We start from the raw sequence: 21293 nt of genomic DNA, 5'->3' as shown, positions 1-21293 counted from the left end.
CATCTGCAAAACTAACTGAATAAAAGATAATTTACTTCACGCATGAAGCTCAGTTCCAAGATCTGTCGAGTGATATATGAGTGCGGTGACACATAAGATATATTAACCAAAGTACAGACCCATCAGGTGGACACTGAAAGGGAGCCACAGCAGGCAGTACTGAATACGCTCGGAACCAGTGGGATGAATTTGATGGATGAAAACTCAGCGTGCGTGGAACAATGTAAAATTCTAGCTCTTGTCTACACCTGGGCACTTACGGCATTGGCCACTTGCGCCCAATCAGGGTTGGACTTCCTCGTTGGCTTCTCCCTCCCTCAGCTGGGAAAATTATATTCCTCTGCACCTCTACATGATCTAGGAAGGTGCTCAGGGAAGCATCACTAAACTGAGGCACTGATCGCTCCCACTTCCAGACATCCCGGTAATAAGTATTGCATGGATGTCCAGACGCCTTTTAAAAATGGTGCCGGGATATTATGGTGGGGCATGCGCCATCCAGCCCACCCCGATATGGAATACGTTGCAAAACCCCAGGGTGCATAATTAATGAGGCCACGGGACTTAGAATTCCTCCCATGGTCTAGTTGCACCATGGGATAAAAGCAGTAAGCTGAAACAAATTGAAAATCCATTCAATCCCTGGTAATGCAATAAATTGTTTCAACCATGTGAATAAGTGAAGGCAACCTTTGTGACATATGGATTAAAGACTCATTTGTGGAGGAAGTCACTGTCTTTGAACTCCCCCACCAACAAAAAAAAATAGACTAAGAGGGTTAAATCTAACAGTATTGTTCTTTCACTATGCTACTGCTATCAACACCTCTGGATGATAAATTGAGCATTCCTAAATAAGAAACCATTTTTACATGTAATAATTATTTTGACATGAGATGAAGGTAGGCTTTTAAGAGCCTAAAACTTTTCATTAATGCTACTGGACTATTAAAAAAATAATGGAGATGCAAGGACAACAAAGTTCAAGAATCTCTCTCCCATAACCCATCAAAGCAGAGATCGTTGAAGAATTTCGAACATTCGCTCTGTTTCATATTTCAACTCTACTTTGCTACTCTGCCTCACCTCCTTCATTATTTGTGCTGTATGTGTGCTCTGCTTAATTTGTATTTCCACGGAAATTAGCTGTCTGTGTTCACCTTCCCATCCTCCTGTTTGCTAACAAAGAAAAGGCACATAAGTGATATCTTCCAGCAGCCCCTTCGCACTTTGGCTTCTAATCAACTTTTTTTTTCTTACTGGTCATTGCAGCTGATAGCACTACATCAATTATTTTAGAAATTACTTTAGGCAGTTGGAAAAAATGTCTTGTAATTAAGGTAGAGATGGAACACACGTACACGGTAAAATATGATGCAGATACGGAGAGAAATTGGCAGCAAAACATCCATTTGACAATTGCACCAAGTTCACTGGCATAGCTTGATTTCGCTCTTCAATTTGACTATTTTTTGTGTGGCCCTGCTTCCACTATTTCTCATTACAAATACTTTTGCGTCAGGAGATTGGTTCATCCACAACTAACTTTGAACCATTGGGCATCTTGTCCTCTTCATTCCCCTTCCCCCCAGTTTGTGCTTTAAATTACTGGTCCCCCTCTCAAGGCCACAGACTCAGAGGCAGTTACAAAGACAGGCTGACAAGAGATGCAGGTTCAAAATCATTGGATTAGACTACTGAGGAAATGAGAGAGTCAACGTGGAACCAGGAAGTGATCAAAGCCACAGATATTTTCCTTATGCTGGAGTACACTTCCAACAGCAAGAGCATCACCTGAGATAATATGCTAATATAAACAACATCATATTAGCAGTGCCAGAATCCTGCTCAAGTGGAGGGTTCATTAGGTTCCTCCGATGACAAAAACACAGTTCCAGAGAGTCAATTGCATTTGGTCAGAACTTTTAATCTGTTTGTGGGCAGGCGTACCTCTCAACTTGCTTCTTTTAAACTGAAAGCCTGCATTCTGTTTTAGCCATCTGGTTTGAACTGACTTAAACCTGGGGGGAGGTACAGATAGGTGTGAATGGAATTGTGGCTTTTAGGCATGAGGGTGTGTGCAGTATAAATGAAACAAGTCGGCAGTCACAAGTATTGAAACAGTGAATGGACCCTAATATAAAATCCACGAGACATAACCTCATCATCATTACACATAAAAGATAAATTAAGTCTGATCATAGCAAGCTAGAGATGAACGGTTTTCAAAATCTGAACCATTGCGTCACAGTCGTGGGGCGCGATTCTCCGCTCCCCAAGCCAGGTGGGTGAATCGTGGGAGGGCCCCCCGACTAATTTCACGACCCCCTGGCGCCCCCCGCGATTCTCCCACCCCCCGCTCGGCAGAATCGCCGCTCGTCGCTTTTCACGGCGACTGGCGATTCTCCGACCCGGATGGGCCGAGCGGCCTGCCATTCGCGACCGTTTCAGGACGGCGGCGACCACACCTGGTCGCTGCCGCCGTCAAATCGCCGTGAGATGCCCGCTTTGGGGCTTGTAGGGGGCCTGGTGGGGAATGAGCACCACGACTGTGCTCGGGAGGGGACAGGTCCGCAATCGTTGCCCACCGATCGTCGGGCCGGCGTCTCAATCGGATGCACTATTTCCCGTCCGTCGCACCGCAAAATCAAGCCGCCACGTCTTGCGGGTTGGCTGAGGGGAAAGACGGCCACCGCGCATGAGCGGGTTCGAGCTGTCAGCCGTCGTGACGTCAGCCGCGCATCACATAGGCCCCGCCGTCGCGTCACTCTCGGCACGCTGCCCGGGAGTTACGGAGCGCCGCTCCTAGCCCCGCCGGGAGGGGAGAATAGGGGGCGAGGAGCGGCCTCCGAGGCCGTCGTGAAACTCGGCCGCGTTCACGACGGCCCTCCCGATTTTTCCCGGGAGCGGAGAATTCCGCCCATAGAGTTTTACAACACAGAAAGTGGCTCGTCAGCCCTTTATGTGTCTGCGATGGCCATCAAGTGCCAATCTAGTCTAATCCCACTTTCAACACTTGGTCCGTAGCCTTGTATGTTATGACATTTCAAGTGAGCATCTGACCCTTGCATATCTTTCCAATTAATAGGGGAACAGAATATGAAAAGGACTCGACTGAGGAAGTTGCCACAATGCGCAATATCATAATTTGCATTCACTTTAAAAGGTAACTGAAGTCCTTTTTCTTTCAAGGGATCCTTTAATAAGGTTTTGATCAAGTCATAAAAACGAAAACGAGAGAGAATTCAGCAGTGGGATTCTCCGCCCCACCGGCAGTGCACCCATGCCTGCGTGTTTCCTGACGGCGTGGAGTGGCCCACAATGGGAAACCCTGTTGGTTGGCTGCGGGAGCGGAGAATCCCAGTGCCGGAGGGTGCGCGCTCAGTCGGAAAAGGGGGATGGCGGTTCAGAGAATCCCGACCCAGATCTTTTGTATTTATCTTCAGAGGCAACAATCCAAAACCACCGTAGCTTTTGAGAACTGATGACTGGAACCATTTTCAGTAGATACCAATTCTGGCATTGGGCATGTGGCAAGATTTACACAGGTTTTACATGTTCACGGTCCCATCATCCGGAATCAGCTTCCAGGTCAGTAGCAAAATGACAGAAATATTAGACTGTCTTTTTTGGTGGGCTTGGGACCATATGGGAGTCTCAAACTGTTCATGGTGTCAGGGCTCCCTCCAGTGCAAACTTCTGGGGGGGGTGGGGGCGTTGGCCTCCTGATTGGCCATTTATTGGAAAGGGGGAGATGTGTAGAAAATTGGATACCAGGATGAGATTTTAAAATGAAGGTGTATGCAGAAGAGCTGTCAAAGAGCAGAGCAGACAATCGCAGAGCTGAAGGCTGAAATGGGCAGCATGGTAGCACAGTGATGAACACAGTTTATTCACAGCTCCAGGGTCCCAGTTTTGATTCCCGGCTTGAGTCACTGTCTGTGCGGAGTCTGCACGTTCTCCCCGTGTCTGCATGGGTTTTCGTCCGGGTGCTCCGGTTTCCTCCCACAGTCCAAAGATGTGCAAGTTAGGTGAATTGGCCGTGATAAAGGGTTATGGGGATAGGGTGGAGGTGTGAGCTTAGTTAGGGTGCTCTTTCCAAGAGCCGGTGCAGACTCGATGGGCCGAATGACCTCCTTCTGCACTGTAAATTCTATGATTCTTCATTTGCTGTCCTATTAAGTCCAACAGGTGGGTTCCCGAGAAGGAAGGGCCAGAGGTCCAGTAGCACAGAATGGCTGGCAACCCCGCTGGGAGAGGTGGATGCTGCTGAGGCGGAAAGGCAATTGTGAGGGTGCTTCCAACAAATCTGAGAATGAAGAGGTGCAGTTAGTTGGGCCATCGATGTGGAAGGGGAACCCCGCTAATGAATTGGGTTTGGCTGCAGCTGCAGCCTTTCATCACGTCGGTAGCACAAGTGGATATCACTGTGGCTTCACAGCGCCAGGGTCCCAGGTTCGATTCCCCGCTGGGTCATTGTCTGTGCGGAGTCTGCACGTTCTCCCCGTGTCTGCGTGGGTTTCCTCCGGGTGCTCCGGTTTCCTCCCACAGTCCAAAGACGTGCAGGTTAGGTGAATTGGTCACGATAAATTGCCCTCAGTAACCAAAAAAGGTTAGGAGGGGTTATTGGGTTACAGGGATAGGATGGAAGTCAGGGCTTAAGTGGGTCGGTGAAAACTCGATGGGCTGAATGTTCTATGGCGATTTATTCATTGGAGCCTGCAGTATCTGGCTCTGCTGGACCCCAAACTTGCTGCCTCCAAGGGGCTGCGAGGCTCTGAACTCAGGGACAGGATATCCTAACCGGCACTTTTGGAAAATGGCCCCTAAGTGGGCGTTAATTGGCTGTCTGCCTCCAAGCAATGGGATGCCGACATTATTCTCAACTCGCTCTTGGGAACTACCCCTGGAGGTGGGAGATTAATGTTGTCTTCCCTTATTTTCCCAAAAAACATCTCCGCAGGTCTGGGAAAATTCAGCTTAATTTTGCAGATAACTATTAAAAGACATTGCACCTTTATACATTTAGAAACTTAACAAACAGATAAAAACATGAATATACTATATTCTAGATATAGATGAAAGGCACCTGCAAATCACATCACCAAGTAATTATGAAACATTTAAATGCCCATGTAAATCAACAAAAAGGTCCTATGAAAGCATTATATGGTAAACTTGACTATTGGCCCTTCAGAGTCAGGTATGTGTTTTCTTTTTGCCTTAAACTCTCCTATTTTGACAAATAAATGACCTACAATAACATGACTTATTACATTATGACAGAGGGTCTAAAATGTTCATGTGCCTTTTCTCTGTACAAAATTTGAACTATCTGGCTGTGCATTTTCAGTTTACAACATTGCATTTTTTTCCTTCTTCATATGACCTTATTACAATTGTAATATACATTGCATTTAGTGCACAGCTGTACATGGTCAAGAGTATTGCTTTATTTTGGAATCATTTAAACAAGTACTTTTCATAGCTTACCACCTGTGATCCAGAGTACCTTATTCTTCTTCATTTTCTCTGAATAAACTGTCTCCTGGGCATCCAGATTTTGCCTCAACCCAACATTTTGCTTGTATTCACCGTACTCTCAGACGCTGGAGTGTGATGGAGTGATGCAAATCAAGAAAGCAAATTTTGGCACTGGGATTTACGGTGGGTTAAAATAAGACAGTTTAAAATGATAGGTAAAATAGGAAAGAATGTTCATTAAATATTGTGGTCCTGTATCCGAGTATCAGGCCTATGTGGGTAAAGGGTCATCGTCTCCTTTGTTACATTTGCACTTGCAGCAGAGGACAAATGGTGTGGCGAGCAGAAGGAAAGGTGATGCCACTAACAGCAAAAGGCCAAAACCCGCAAATATTCCAACTACCTAGATGGGGAAGAAGATAAAACATGATTACTGTATCATATGATAAAGGGAAAACAAACTAGAGGACTCTCCTTTAAGAAAGCGATTTTTTTTTAAAGGATATTTCATTCCAAACTCATTCAACAAAATAAAACAAACTTAACATCCAATCAAAGCATACAGTTTTGTATTTTTCCCCTTTTAATCACCCCCGACCCTCCCGTGATAAATAGCGCCTCACATTTAGCCATGGATGGCCTCCACTGTGCCTTGAAGCCCTCCTCTGACACCCTGAAGGCAAATTTGATTTTCTCCAACTTGAGAAATTGGTACAGATCCTCCAACCATGCCCTGACCCCCCGGTGTCGTAACCAACTTCCAATTCAAAAGTATCCGTCGCCAGCCAATCAGAGAGGCGAAGGCCACGACATCGGCCCCTCCCCTCCAGCAGCTCCGGCATCTCCGACACCCCAAAGATGGCCACCATAGGGTCTGGCTTCACCTCAGCCCCTACAATCCTCAATAGGTTCCCGAATACCACCTCCCAAAAGTTCTCCAACTCCTCACACGCCAGAACATGATTCGCTCTCCCACATTTTTCTTACCTGTCTGCTACCCCTGGAAAAAATCCACTCAACCGAGCCAGAGTTATGTGAACCCTGTGCACCACGTTAAATTGTATTAAACTCATCCTTGCACAGGAGGAGGTTGAGTTCACTCACCGCATTACCTCACTCCAAAGTCCCCATCCTATCTCCCTTCCCAACTCCTCCTCCCACTTCCGCTTGATCCTTTTCACTAATTCCTTGCCCTGCTCTCCCAACCACTCATATATACCCCCAAACATGTCATCCCCCACTTCATCCGAGAGCAGCATTTTCTCATGAAGCGTATCAAATATCTGAGGGAACAAAGGCAGCTCCTTACACGCAAAGTCCCGTGCCTGCCAGTACCTAAATTCACACCCCCCTTGATAACTGAAACCTCTCATGCAGCTCCTCTAGTCCAGCAAACATGTCTCTGACCCGCACTAACCCCCCCCACCCCCTCCCTCCAGTGCCTATACATCCCATCCATCTCCCCTGGTGCGAACCTATGGTTCCCAAACAATGGCGTCAACACCAACATGTGACCCAGTTTAAAGTGCCTCCTCAACTGGTTCCAGATTTTTATAGACGACTCCACCACCGGACTCCCCGTATAATTCCTCAGAGCGAGCTGCAATGGCATCGTCACCAGAGCCCTTAGGCTCGTACCCTTACAAGACTCCTCCTCTAACCTGACCCAGTCCGTGCCCGCCCCACACCACCATTGTCTCTCGACATTCGCTGCGCAATAATAACACAAGTTTGGGATCCCCAACCCCCCTTCCCACCTCTGCATTTGGAACAAAATCCTCGGAACATTCCCATCCCACACTAATTCCGAGATTAACGCAATCACCTTCTGAATAAAGGCCTTGGGGAGAAAAATTGGACGGGACTGAAACACAAACAAGAATCTTTTCACCGCCTCCACCCTCCCCACCAATGTCAGGTGCAGTGGATCCCACTTTTTATGGTCCCCCTTGATCGCCTCTACCAACCCAGTCAGGTTAAACCCGTGCATTATGGCCCACTCATGCGTTATCTGGGTCCCCAGGTATCGAAACCGCTACCATGCCACCTTAAGTGGCAGAATCCCAGGTCTGTCCCCCGCCCAACAGCATTCACCAGAAAAACCTCACTTTTCCCCACATTCAATTTATAACCTGAAAAAGCCCCGAAACCTCTCCAGTAGGCCCACATTTGGCCCATGCTTTCGAACGGTCCGACACGAACAACCAAAGGTCATCGGAGTACAACGACACCTGGTGCTCCCTGCCTCCCCTCACAATCCCTCGCCACTCAACCGAGGCCCAAATTGTCCTGGTTAATGGCTCAATCGCAAACAATAGCGGCGACAGCAGGCACTCCTGCCTCATCCCCCTATATAATCCAAAAAGCCTGAGTTTGTCATATTTGTTTGCACACTTGCCATGGTGGATGCATGCAACAACCGAACCCACACCACAAACTTCCCCAGAATCTCAAACAGATGCCTCCACTCTACACGGTCAAAGGCCTTCTCCACCTCCATGAACACTATCACCTCTGGCACTCCCCGCCCCCCCCCACCCGATGGGATCATATTAAATTCCACAACCACCTAATATTACTAGAGAACTGCTTTCCCTTCACGTAGCCCGTTTGGACCTCTGAAACCATCTCCAGCACAGACCCCTCCAATCTTCTCGCCAATACCATTGCCAGGATCTTCACATCCGCAATTAGCAGCGAGAGGGCCCACACTCCAATAGGTCCTTCCCTTTTTCGTGATCAGTGAAATTGACGCCTGCGCCAATGTACCTGGAAACTCCCACTTTTCCACCATTTCATTAAACGTGTCCAAGGGAGGGGGGTAACTCCATTGCAAACTGCTTTAAAATTCCGCAGGAAAGCCATGCGGCCCCGGTACCTTCCCTGACTGCATCATGATGCCAATACACTCCATCACCTCCTTTAGCCCGAACAGCTCCTCCAGTGCCTGCCTCTTCCCCATCTCCAGCTTTGGGAAGTTGAGCCCATCCAAAAACCTACCCATATTAGCCCCCCCCCCCCCCCCCCCCCCCAATAATCACCCTTAGGCTCTGCTCACACTATCCCCACTCTAAATCAGGCCCATCCAAAATGGCCCCCCACCCCGTCCATGGCCAAACCCATCCTCTATACCGGCCATTACTCCTCTTCCCCGGCCTGCTCCCTAGCTCCCCCTCCCCTTGGCTAACTATTGCACCCCCCCCCCCCCCCCCCACTTCACTAGCATTCCTTGCTGGCATGTCAACTACCCCCTTCTCTCCAAACCTCATCCCCAGCTTTTCCTCCCCTCCATACCCTGCACCCAACCCAAACGAGAACTCTCATCCCAACATTGCCTCCCCTACAAAGTATTCTCGAACTGCCCCACCCCGAGCCAAGTCCACCCCTCAAGCACTGAGCACAGCATAACCAACAACATGCATTAAAACCTCTCTACCCCCCAACACTGAAGAGCATCCCTCCCCCCACCCCCGAAATAAGCAGCAATTACACTTCAGTACAGGAATGCCAAAATACAAGAAATACAATAAGCACCAATAATACAAAATATACAAAAAATGCTAAATATACAAAAAACACGGGGGGTGCGGGAGCGGTGTGCAACCACCTCCACTACAACTGTTTCCAGTCAACGAACAGAAACAGATAACAAACTTTCGCAGAAACAACACTTCCACCTAAGATCTTCTTTCAGCCCTCTCCCAGCTTATGTTCCTTAATAAAGTCATTTGCCTCCTCCGGCTTCCCAAAGTAATACTCCCAGCCCTTGGGCGTTACCCAAAGTCTGGCCGGGTACAGCGCTGCTGTGGCCTTGTTGAACCCCGCCCAACTCCAGGCCAGCTCTGCTCCAATGTCTTAATAGATCCGGATCAGGGTTCCTTTCCATTCGCAGCCCCATTGCGCACTGGCCCAGCTCAGAATCTTTTCTTTGTCCTGGAAATTGTGCATACACACAATCACCGCCCTTGGCGGCTCCCCGTTCTTGGCCTCTGCCTCAGGGACCGAGGGAACCAATTTATCTCCAGGGCCTTGTTCAGCACCTTCTCTTCCACCAACCTAGCCAGCATTCTCGCGACATAGCCTGTTGCACTTGTTCCCTCCACTCCCTCTGGAAGGCCCACAGCCCACAGATTTTGCTGGTGGGCTTGTTTTTCTGGTCCTCCACCTTTGCTCACAGCGACTTACACATGTCCCCCCATGATCGCCATCTCCACCTCCAACGACACAATCCGATTACTCTGGTCTGACATCACCTTCTCCACCTCCTGGATCATCGGCTCCTGCACCTTGAGGCACTTCTCCACCAGTTCCAAAGTCCCATGAAGAGGTACCATTGCCCCTTCAATCGCCTTTGACCAGTCACTCTGCATTTCCTTACGCTGCTGCCAAAACTCATCCTGAATGAAGCTCATCAGCAGTTCCAATTGCAGCTTTCCAGTCAACGACGACACTTCCCTCCCCCACCATTTGTATAATTGATGCTGCGCCACAAGTCTCCTCCAACTCCTCAGCCAGGCCTCTCAACTGTCTTCTGTCGGGTTTGGTAACCCGTAGACATGCCCTCCCGGGGGAGAACTTATCCCTCCCCACACAACCTTCCCATCAAAATTCCCCAAAGTTTGGGTAAAAGGGGCCAAAACCAACACCCTCAAGCAGGAGCCGTCCTGTGTGCAACCACTCATTCCATGGTCACCATCAGAAGTTAAGGATGCGATTACATAAAACTGATGGCGTAATAGTAATCTTAATGTATTGATCAGAGGGGATTAAAAAAAAATTTCATTGCCTGGATAATGTACAAATGTACCAATTATAACCTGAACAACAAGGGAGAGACAGATGCTAATGACCATATGCCAATTAACACAATAGATAAACACTATGAAGAACATTATGGAAATGTATATGGAGGAGACATGTATGCTTTTATAATTTTGCTATAATGACCAGTTGGATATCTTCTCTTACATAACTGGGAATTTTCATATCTGTATAGTTTTGCTTTGACAAGTCAACACAGATGGTTTCCACGTTATTTCAAAGTCAGAATGATTTGGTTATCTTCTGAGTTAAGTGGATAATATTTTCACACAGAAACAAAGGTGACGTGCTGTTCAACTGACCTCAAACCCATACCCTCCTGAAACTGCACCAGAAAGCCACTCAACTATTTTCCTGCCAAACATGTTATTTGAATCATTGTGTAATTCTAACAGCTAGGGCGCGCGATTCTCCGCTCCCCACGCAGCGTGGGAGAATTGTGGGAGGCCCCCCCCGACAAAATTCACGCCCCCCCCCCCCCCCGGCGCCCCCCATGATCCCCCCCTCCCCCCGGAAGAATCGCCGCTCGCTGTTTTTCACAGCGATTCTCCGACCCGGATGCGCCGGGCGGCCTGCCGTTCGCGACCGTTTCACGACGGTGGCAACCACACCTGGTCGCTGCCGTCGTGGAACGGGTGAGATATGCCCGTTTGGGGCTCGTGGGGGGAGTACAGGGGAAACAGCACCAGGACTGTGCTCGGAGGGGACAGTTCCGTGATCGGTGCCCACCGATCGTCGGGCCGGCGACTTAATCGGACGCACTATTTCCCCTCCGCTGCCCCGCAAGATCAAGCCGCCACGTCTTGCGGGGCGGCTGAGGGGGAAAGACGGCCACCGCGCATGCGCGGGTTCGAGCTGACAGCGTCATGACGTCAGCCATGCATGCGCGGGTTGGAGCCGGCCAACCTGCGCATGCACGGCTGACGTCATTAGGTGCGCCGGCCACGTCATTCTTGGCGCGACGCCCCCGTGGCTGAGATTTACGGAGTGCCGCTCTTAGCCCCGCCGGGAGGGGAGAATAGGGGGCGAGGAGCGGCCTCCGAGGCCGTCGTGAAACTCGGCCGAGTTCACGACGGCCCTCCCGATTTTTCCCGAGAGCGGAGAATTACGCCCAGAGTTCCTGCCATTTTCACCAAAGTTATACATTTCAACAGTAAAATACACTCTGCCCAGAATGGATAAATACTTTAGTGTATTTACATTCTAACTACAAAAATATCCAGCTTTATAAGGAAATGTAGCTTTCGTAAAGTAATTGATTTTAGTCCTTTGCGGTATTCTTTTGACCAAAAGTTGCTTTATTTGATGCAGAAGTAAAAACAAAACATATTTGTGGCGGTTAGCACGGCTGCCTCACGACGCCGAGGACCGGGTTCAACGTATGTGGGGATAACTACAATTCTTACACATTCACTGCAGGATTACTTTTTACAAGCCTGATTAACACAACAGTAGCAGCATTCAGGTGGAAGTATAAAAATGTAGCACAACAGAGATATTCCACCAAATTCCTATTTACTGGCAACAAAGCATAGGCTACTTGACACAACAACGTCAGATATGCATGGTACTGTCCTCACTGTTTGCTGTTAGTCCTGAATTTATAGGTTTATCATTTGATTGATTAGAGAGGCTCTGAGACCACCAAGTGACTCATTCCTTCACAAACAGCCAAACTCTTTGTACAATGGAACACTTTCCAACAGGAAGCATGACCCTAATTCAACAATTTTAATGCCTAATAACATCCAAAGTTGAGGAAAGTGTGGAGGAAGATTAATTTTTGTTAAATAGTATTCGTCTCTTTTACATTCTCCTCTCCCCATTACTATGGATAACTGATTTGAAGAAATAAGCCTCCTAACTCATAATTCCCAACTACGAAATTCACCATTTTGTTCTCCTCTGTCTCGCTGTTGTCCAGTATGATGAATACTAGCGTGTGACTGTATATATGTTTAATCCTATAAAAGTAATATTATGTTTCTGGTTCAGTATTCCAAACAGAAGGTAGAGGAATTGAGAAAAAATAGTACCAGTCAATCGCAACTGTGTACTCAGCTTATTTTGTGTTTTTCTCATTCAACATGCAGAGTGATAAATGATGCATGCAATGCTGACATCAGCATTCCTGTAACCAGCTGGTACCTCTGCAGCTCCCTCAAGAGAGGAGAGCTGAAATGATAAATTTTGAGGGAAAGGGAAATAAAGAATTAAATGATGAATATCTCTATCCATTAAGAGTCATTTTACTATTTTTCCCACATTTGCTGGATTTTAATTTCTTTGGGAAGGAGAGGGGACAGGACAGTAATTAATGGTGAGATTGTGGCTCCTGCACCTACTCTTCTTGGAGTATTTCCAATGATTCCGGAGAATGGTACTGGCAGAAAAAGCAATAGTAAGTTCATGAGCTGCACTGCTGGTGAAATAGCTGCCTCCATTTTCAGCTTGAACTTTGTGAACAAACAGCGTCAATCATTTAAGATTTTGAAGAGAAGGTCTCATAAGGGAGTCAGATAATGAACTCTATCTGGAGTCAGCGGAATATTTTAATGTAGTTAAAAGCTGCTCCCGCACCAATAAGGAATTACATGATCACTGACACCACTGGGTAATGGCAAGGAAAGCTATTCCATTGGAAGCGGAGTGTGCCGCGACGGAAACAGAACTTTTCCTACTCACCTGGGTTCTATGCCAAATGACGGAGGCCCGAGTATGGCCAAGTTTGTTTCGGCAAGGTCCTTTATCATAGTGAATTAATAGAAAGTCGTCCTGTTTTCAAAGGTACAATTTTAAGAGATTAACATTGCAATCTAGGCAAAACACATTAATCTTTCTGCTAAATCTTATCTGAAGAAAAGCTTGTCATTCTTCAAATTAATTTTTCCAACGTTAAATAGGGACCATCACCCCGTCCAACAAATCAAAGGGAAAGTTTAATCTCGATGGTTTTGGTTTACAAAAACAAGTCTCACATGATAGCTTTCTCTCCTGATGTTTAATCCTGTTTACTGGCTCTATTTTTCCATTCAGCACTGTAAATTTGCACAAACATAATACTCACTCGGGACAAGGGGAAAAGGGCCCTCCAAGAGACAACTGTAGACTGTCAAAAGTCCAACGGTCCTCCCCATCTCAAATGTTGCAAAGAGGATCTGCTGTGAGAGGATCATTGTGCTGTACGTTATCCTAGCGCATCCCAATATACTAAATGATATCCAGCAGCCAAACGGGTCAGTTAGCTGGACGGCTGGTTCGTGATGTGAAGCGATGCAACAGTGCGGATTTAATTTCTGTACTGGCTGAAGTTATTACTGAAGGCCCTGCCTTCTCAACCTTGCCACTCACCTGAGGCGTTGGTGACCTTTAGGTTAAATCACCACCAGTCAGCTCTCAAAAGGGAAGAGCAGTGTCTGGTCCTCTGGCGGCATTTACAAAGATGGCACAGTGGATAGCACTGCTGCCTCACAGCAACAGGGACCTGGGTTCAATTCCAGCCTTGTGTAGAGTTTGCACGTTCTCCCCGTGACTGCGTGGGTTTCCTCCAGGTGCTCCGGTTTCCTCCCAGTCCAAAGAAGTGCATGTCAGGTGGATTGGTCACGTTAGTGTCCAATTACGTGCAGGTTAGCTCGGATTATGGAGATAGGGCGGGGGAGCGGACCTCGACAGGGTGCTCTTTTGAAAGGAAGGCTCAGACTCGACTTCTGCACTGTAGGGATTCTACGATAAGGCCTTGTGCGAGTGCCTGCTGAATGTGAGTGGATTACTCCTGGCTCCCCTGACTGTTCAGTAGGTAAATGTACTGGCTGTGCAGATCTAAGCCACACAACCAGGAAATCGTGTTGTTTAATTCCTGGTTTGCAATGAATTTCACTCATCTATTGTCGAGACAGTAGGATCACACGTGCACTCCCACCATGTCACCCTGAATCCTACTCTACCCCCATTTGGAGCTAGGGAAAGGAGAAAACTACCTAGGGTTCTCACTCTTGACAGCTTTCCAGCTGCTGGAAAATGCAGTGCATGTGGACATCTACATAGAGTTTAGGTTTGCCAAATCAGTGCAAAATATCAGGGCATTTTAAAAGCGAGTTATACTCCAGACCACTTACAAAACCAAATGCCCTACTTCTTCAAATTGCGCTTATCTTAGAATCTCTTCAGTGTAGATGGGAGCCGTTTGGCCCATTATGTCTGCACCAACCTTCTGAAAGAGCACCCTAGCTAGGTCCACTCCCCTGCCCTACCCCCATAACCCCACCTAACCTGTACATCCCTGGACACTGAGGGCCAATTTAGCATGGCCAATCCACCTAACCTGCACATTTGTGGACCCGGAGGAAACCCTCGCAGGCACGGGGAGAACGTGCAAACTCCACACAGTCACCTGAGGCCGGAATTGAAATCAGGTCCCTGGCGCTATGAGGCAGCAGTGCTAACCACTGTGCCACCGTGCTGCCCGACAGACACTAGTTGGAAGTTTTTAATATCAAAAGATATTTAATTTACTAAGAAAATGACACCAACAAAACTATTTAATGTTTCAGGGTAGCTTCTGTTTTAAAAAATATTTTCAGTGATTGTAAATCAGGTTATTTACAATGGAGTATTGGACATTCTTACCAAAATGCTTACTTTTGATGATAGTCCTATTTGCAGCATCATCAATAAAACATCTGCAGATTTTCACTCTGACATACATTAATAAATATTGTTTGGTGGAAAGATGGAAAAACTAAACAATATATTCTATTTTCCTAACTGGGTTAGTGAAAATTTTACTTGTGTGATTATGCAAATGAATGTTATTGGAAACTTGCATTGTAAATTATCCAGCACAATACTGAAGAAAATTTCCATTTTCCCCAATTGTGTCCAAAGGGGTAAGGACTACCCCATCATGTTCTGTCTCAGGGCACTTCAGCGATCTGCACATTTTATTTGCATAATATTAATTGCACAGTACTAATTGGGCTCAGTAATTAATCTAAATTTGTTCATCTGATGAGATCAACAATAATGACACAGAATTAACACAGAAGCCCGACTGAAATAAGCAAAAGATGAACGGATATTAAAGCCAGTCTTTTACCAAGAGCACTGATTCAAAATGGACAAGACTGGCATTCTGTCAGCTCCTTCTACTATGCTACGATGCTTGTGAAAATTATATTTTTCAGAAACGATGCTCTGCAAAAAATAAAAATATCTAGTGGCAAATGCTGGGATGGCGATATGTGCAAAAAGGATTGAAACATACATATTTATAGTAGTCGGACAAACAAAGAACACTGTTATATTCTAACGGTAGGAGATTTTGGTGGGGGAGGTGAAGCAAGACACAGAGATCCTTAGAATCCATACAGAACAGTTATGAAGATTTGGCAGATTTCCCTAACACATGATACATCTTAGAACAGGGAAGATGTACAATCAAGTGGACGGCCAGCTTAAACCAACTATAAAGCACAGTTAGTATTACAGTGCCTCAACAAGAGTTGTTCGTGAATGATTTACCATTGTTCAGAAAGTACATAAGCATTATTTATCAGATCTTTAACTCTATCAGTGCTTGCTGTTCTTGCATTTTTGAGCTGATTTTACAGTGCATTTTATCGTGTAATACAATGTCTGAATAATGAAATACAGCAGAATTCACCAAAGTCACAAGGCCCAACATCAATTAGCATGACTCAATTATGGGACAACTTGCAGTTATATTCCGCCTTTAAAATAGTTAAACATCTCAAGGCACAGGACAAATCTGAAAAATATGGCTTAATCATATTGCTATCACCAGTTGCTATTCAAATATCAATACAAGCTACGATGCTAATGACGATCTGACTGTTGCAATCAAGTCTTGGAGTGCAAGTAAAATAGATTTAAAAGAGATTACATAGTTGAACTTTCTTTAATCTGTGACCTTAATTGCAAATGGATTTTGTTTGGGTTTAAAATTAAATCCTTTCTGTGTTTTCCTAATTTGAAAAGTAAGTCAGACGATCTGAGGAACTACTTTGTCATAATGCCAGATTATTTTTCAAAATTTATATTTCCAAATTGCACACCTCAAAAACCATTAATGGCCCGAAACCCAGTCTGATTTCCGCAACGCACTTAATATAAAGAAAGCAGTTGGGATAAATATTCGATTCCCCTCCAAGCTAGATAGAACACAAGAACTAACATCCGAAGCATAAATGCCAAGATGCGGTATATTAAAATAATCATAAAAATTACATTTCACAAATTAGCAAGTTACCATGTTTGCTACACACCGTCCTGGTAATACCATTAATATATTAATATATATTAATATATTAATAATACAGGCTGGAGTGAATTCATTAGCTTCCTTTGGTGGATGGCACCATGTGGCTGATAAACAAATTTAGAAACTGCCTTCAGAATATTCTGTGCACAATGATCTCATGGCCGGGAACTCTAACTATTTATAATGGTTACATGCGGCTTTTAAATAGCAGCACAGATACCTTCCAGTCCTGATGAAAAATGTGCAAAGTCCACGACTATTATGTGAATGAACCAACATTTGCATTCCACACATTAGCTATTTGTGTAACTCCCAGAAAGGTTCTTTTCAATCAATGACATAGGAGCTCAGCAGAATTGAATTGGGCAGACCCAATCCGAAACTCAAAGCCTTTCAACAATCAAAGAAGCACGTGTGGAATCATGGGCAAGATTCAACCCCATCATGATGTCGTGAATTTTGAACTTGTGTGCAAATCATTTGTGTTGGACAGAGATCGTTGAAGTATATAGGGCGGGATTCTCCAATCCTGCGGCAGTGTGACCACGCCATCGAAAACGCCACCGTGTTGTACGACGGCGTGAACGGGCCGTTGCCAGGACTAATTCTGGCCCCTACAGGGGGCCAGCACGGCGCTGGAACATTTCGCTACGCTCGAGCTGCCGATCCCGGCGCAAACTGTGCGCCGCGGGATCTGCGCATGTGCAGTGGCGCCAGCGCCAACGCGCACATGCGTAGTGGCCTCCATCAACACGCCGGCCCCGACCCAACATGGCGGACGACTACAAATGTCCCTACAACTTGCCTTGGACTCCCCGTGCCTTTATTAAAAGTCCTTGCTGTTTATTTTGTTTGTTCCCATTTTCTTTTATTTTTGGTCCGTGGACCCATATTCGGAACGTACCTTTAAGCAGAGAAATGAAACTGATGAAGCCTTGTAGTCAGGACAGTGTTCCTAGGTTTTGGATTTTTGAGGAGAAACAGACTCGCCAGCACCAAGTGAACCGTAGGAGCCAGCTTTGGAGGAAGTTAGTTCAATTGGTTGGTCAGCAGCTGGTGGTTTGGCCAGTAGTGTTCTTGACAACACTCAGTGATTGGTTACTGTGTGATGCTTTCTGAGAGAGCTTGGTAGAAGTGTTTAGACTTTGGAAGGAGAAGGAACAAGTCTCTCTCTCTCTCGCTGATGAAATAAAGAATTGTTTTATTGTTCTAAAACCAGTTAGTGCCTGACACATCTTTATTCTAAACTTGAAAGGATCGGAATCTACAGAGAAAGTAAATAACCTTGCCAAAGAAAACCATCTCCAGCGTGGAAGGAAAAAGTGCCAAACTGAAAGTTGAACCTCAGAAAGAAACTAACCAGAAGCCATCTTAGTGCATCAAATATCCTGGGCGGGAATCTCCGTTGGCTGATGCAGAAATTGCAAAACGTGAATGGGCGGAGAATAGGTTCTGATGCTACAATCACGGCGGGCGCTGATTTGACGCCAAATCGCAATTCTTCATCACCTCGACAGCGGCGTCAATGCAATACATGTACGGTTAACACTACTTGCATGTCATCAACGGGCCTGGTATTCTCCGTGATTCTCCACCTCCGATGGGCCAAGTTCCCAACGGCGCGGTTCACTTGTGCTTTTAAAAATCGCAAAACCGGTGTTGTGGCTGTTGAGGGAGAGTGGGGCTGCAGAAACTTTCTGACATCGCCAGAATTTTCTGACAGTTGTGCCACTGGTGGGGGGCTTCTGCCAGGGTCGAGGGGAGTAGCGGGGGGTGGCCAAGAGGTGGGCTGTGGTGTCAGGGTGGACAGGCGCTGAACACAATTGCCACAGCCGGCAAGGCAGCCATATATCTGCTCATGCTGCTAACAGCCCACTGTGAACTTAGGGCAATGGGTCATACGGGTGTCCCTCCAGACCATCCGCCCAGTGCCTGACCCTTCAGCTGTATGGGCACGCTCCAGCTCAACCATTGCCATCTTGTTGGCTGCGATGTGTGTGTGTGGGGAGTGTAAAGTGTAAATGCGGCTGCAGCTTGTCAGCCTCCCGAGTGTCGATCACGGATCCGACGAATTCAGCACCGTTTTTAATTGGAATCAATTGTATTCCACATGGCACTGGTGCTAGCCCCTCAACAGTGACTGAATTGGTCTAAGTTCGGTGCCAGTTTTGTTGTCGTGAATCCTGGGTGGGATTCTCTTACCACTGGGCCGGAGAATCGCCGACACAGGCGAGAATTGCGCGATGCCTCCCCGACGCCGATTCTCCGGAGAGTGGAGAATAAGCGCCATTGGTGCCTGTGCGGCACCGGTCGGGGGCCGCTCTATGCCCCCCCCCCCCTCAGCAATTCTTCGCCCAGGATGGGCCGAGCGGCCACGCAAAAACACCTGAGTCCCACCGCCACCGTTCACACCCGCTCTTACCCGGCAGGACCTCGGCGTGCATGCATCTGGGGTCCCGACCCCGGGGGGTGGCCTCCACTGTGGCCTGGCCCGCCATCGGGGTCTACTGATCGGTGGGCCGGCCTCTTGGACTGGGGGCCTCTTTTGCTCCGTGCCATTCTTGTCATTCGGGAGGTTGACAAGCTGCAGCCGCATTTACACATTACACTCCCCACACACACACTCATCGCAGCCATCAAGGTGGCAAGATGTAGCCCTACGCCATGTTGCATCGGGGCTGGCACGGAGAAGGGAGCCACTGCGCATACATGCATTGGCGCCGGCCCCACTGCGTATGTGCAGACCCATGGTCATCTGACGCTGGGGATCGGCAGCTGGAGCAGCGTGGGTTGCTCCAGTGTCATGCTGGCCCCCTTAAGAATCCTATAAGTTTCAATTAGATCGCTTCTCATTCTTCTAAATTAAATGAGTAGAGTCCCAACATAGAATCATAAATTCGCTACAGGTCAGGAGGCTATTCAGCCCATCGAGTCTGCAACAACCCTCTGAGTCTGCCCTTTCTGCAGATCAAAATAAACTGGAGAGAAGTTAAGGTAAAAGGCCCTTTCTTCCAGACCTCTAGAGATCTCAGGCGAGAGCTATCAGCACTGTGCCCTCCTCAGGCTTCCAAACAGAGGTTAGGCATTTACAGATCTGGATTGAGACTGCTTGCAGGCTGTTCATCAAAAGTTAAACCTTCACTGGACTGATAGTGTCCAGACCTACACACTCCAGCCAAGATATCAGAGAGAGAAGTTGTTCCAGACTTTCTGAGAGAGATATTTAACAGGCTTTTGCCTAGCTCCTTCTCAGAACGAAGCTGAAAACAAAAATAGAACCTGTCTTCCGCTCCAGAATTTTCTGAAAGGCTCTACCAATCTCAATTAAAAACAGAAAATGTCCCGGAATTTCAAAGGGGGAGTTGCTGCTAGCCAAGTCCATCAAAATAATATCATGAGCTATGCCACAAAGCACACTGCATCAACGCCTGTGCCTGGGCCAGTTCAAATAGTAGACTGCAGCTCGGTGGTGTTTCAAGTTTAAAACCAAATGTCCCTAGTTTTAAAAACAGACAGCAGGACGGGCATTAAAAAGGAGACCAGGATCCAACAAGGATTTAAAAGAGGTTCCTTACATTATGACAATCGACGCTAGTTTCATGGTCACCATTACTGAAACTAGCTTTCAATTCCAGATTTATTATATATTATTGGATTAAATTTCCACTAGATGCTGTGAACCCAGAGCATTAGTCTGGGTTTCTGGAATACTAGTCCAAGGATATTATACAATGCCATCATCTCCCCAAAACTAACAGGAAGCAGAGAGGATAAGTGGGGAATGTACAAATTGGCAGTCTGTAACTAGTGCTGAAAGGCTTGTTAGTGAATCAGGCATACACAATCTGTATTAATTACATAGATAAAGAGACCAAGAGTAATGTATCAACTGTGCTGGCCAAACACAGCTGAGTGGGTATACAAGCAGTGAGGAGGACATAAAGGGGGCGACTTTCCGTTCCGGTTGGGTGGGATCGGCAACAAGAGCGGAAAATCCCACGAGAGACCCAAATCGCTTTACACGCTGAGGTAAAGGCAATCATCCCTGCCCCCCACCAGGGCAGCACGGTAGCACAAGTGGATAGCACTGTGGCTTCTCAGCGCCAGGGTCCCAGGTTCGATTCCCCGCTGGGTCGCTGTCTGTGCGGAGTTTGCATGTTCTCCCCATGACTGCGTGGGTTTCCCCTGGGTGCTCCGGTTTCCTCTCACAGTCTAAAGACGTGCAGGTTAGGTGGATTGGCCATGCTAAATTACCCTTAGTGACCAAAAAAAAAGGTTCAATGGGATTATTGGGTTATGGCGACAGGGCGGAAGTGAGGGCTTAAGTGGGTCCGTGCAGAATCGATGGGCCGAATGGCCTCCTTCTGCACTGTATGTTCTAATTAACTGGAATCCTGACCTTCAATGTCAGAATCCCCATTAGAATAAATTAGCACCTGATTATCAGGCCATTACGCCTGACATGAATTACAACATGTCTTTCATTGCGAGCATCTGGTGAGCAGTACCTGTCAAAGGAGCTTCGGTGAGTGTATTACTTGGGCGCTAGTGCCGGGAGGGTGGGGGGGTGGAGTTTCTGGGGAAAGCAGCTGGGTGTTCGGCCTTTAAATGTTTTCATTGGGGCCTCCCAATCTTTAAAAAACTAAGTTGCTGGTGGGGTGGGCTCAATCAGTGCCTGCCTCTTCAATTTTGTTTTGACCACCAGCCG

The 21293-nt window shown here is 47.0% G+C and overlaps 1 protein-coding gene across 1 annotated transcript in view; it reads right to left on the bottom strand.

The window, feature by feature from the left end:
- Positions 1 to 4571: 4571 nt before the first annotated feature.
- LOC119967584 (probable E3 ubiquitin-protein ligase RNF144A-A) overlaps positions 4572 to 21293 on the bottom strand; it is a 125984-nt gene continuing 109262 nt past the window's right edge. The window contains exons 7-8 of the mRNA XM_038800299.1: positions 12991 to 13080; positions 4572 to 5887 (exon numbers count right to left, since the gene is read on the bottom strand). Of these exons, the coding sequence (XP_038656227.1) occupies positions 5756 to 5887; positions 12991 to 13080 (222 nt within the window). The 3' untranslated portion in view covers positions 4572 to 5755. The remainder of the gene's footprint in view (positions 5888 to 12990; positions 13081 to 21293) is intronic.

Source organism: Scyliorhinus canicula, chromosome 6 (assembly GCF_902713615.1).
Source record: "Scyliorhinus canicula chromosome 6, sScyCan1.1, whole genome shotgun sequence".
Taxonomy (NCBI): domain Eukaryota; kingdom Metazoa; phylum Chordata; class Chondrichthyes; order Carcharhiniformes; family Scyliorhinidae; genus Scyliorhinus; species Scyliorhinus canicula.
Note: the sequence above shows the minus strand (reverse complement) of the source record. Positions and strands in the feature narration are given on the sequence as shown.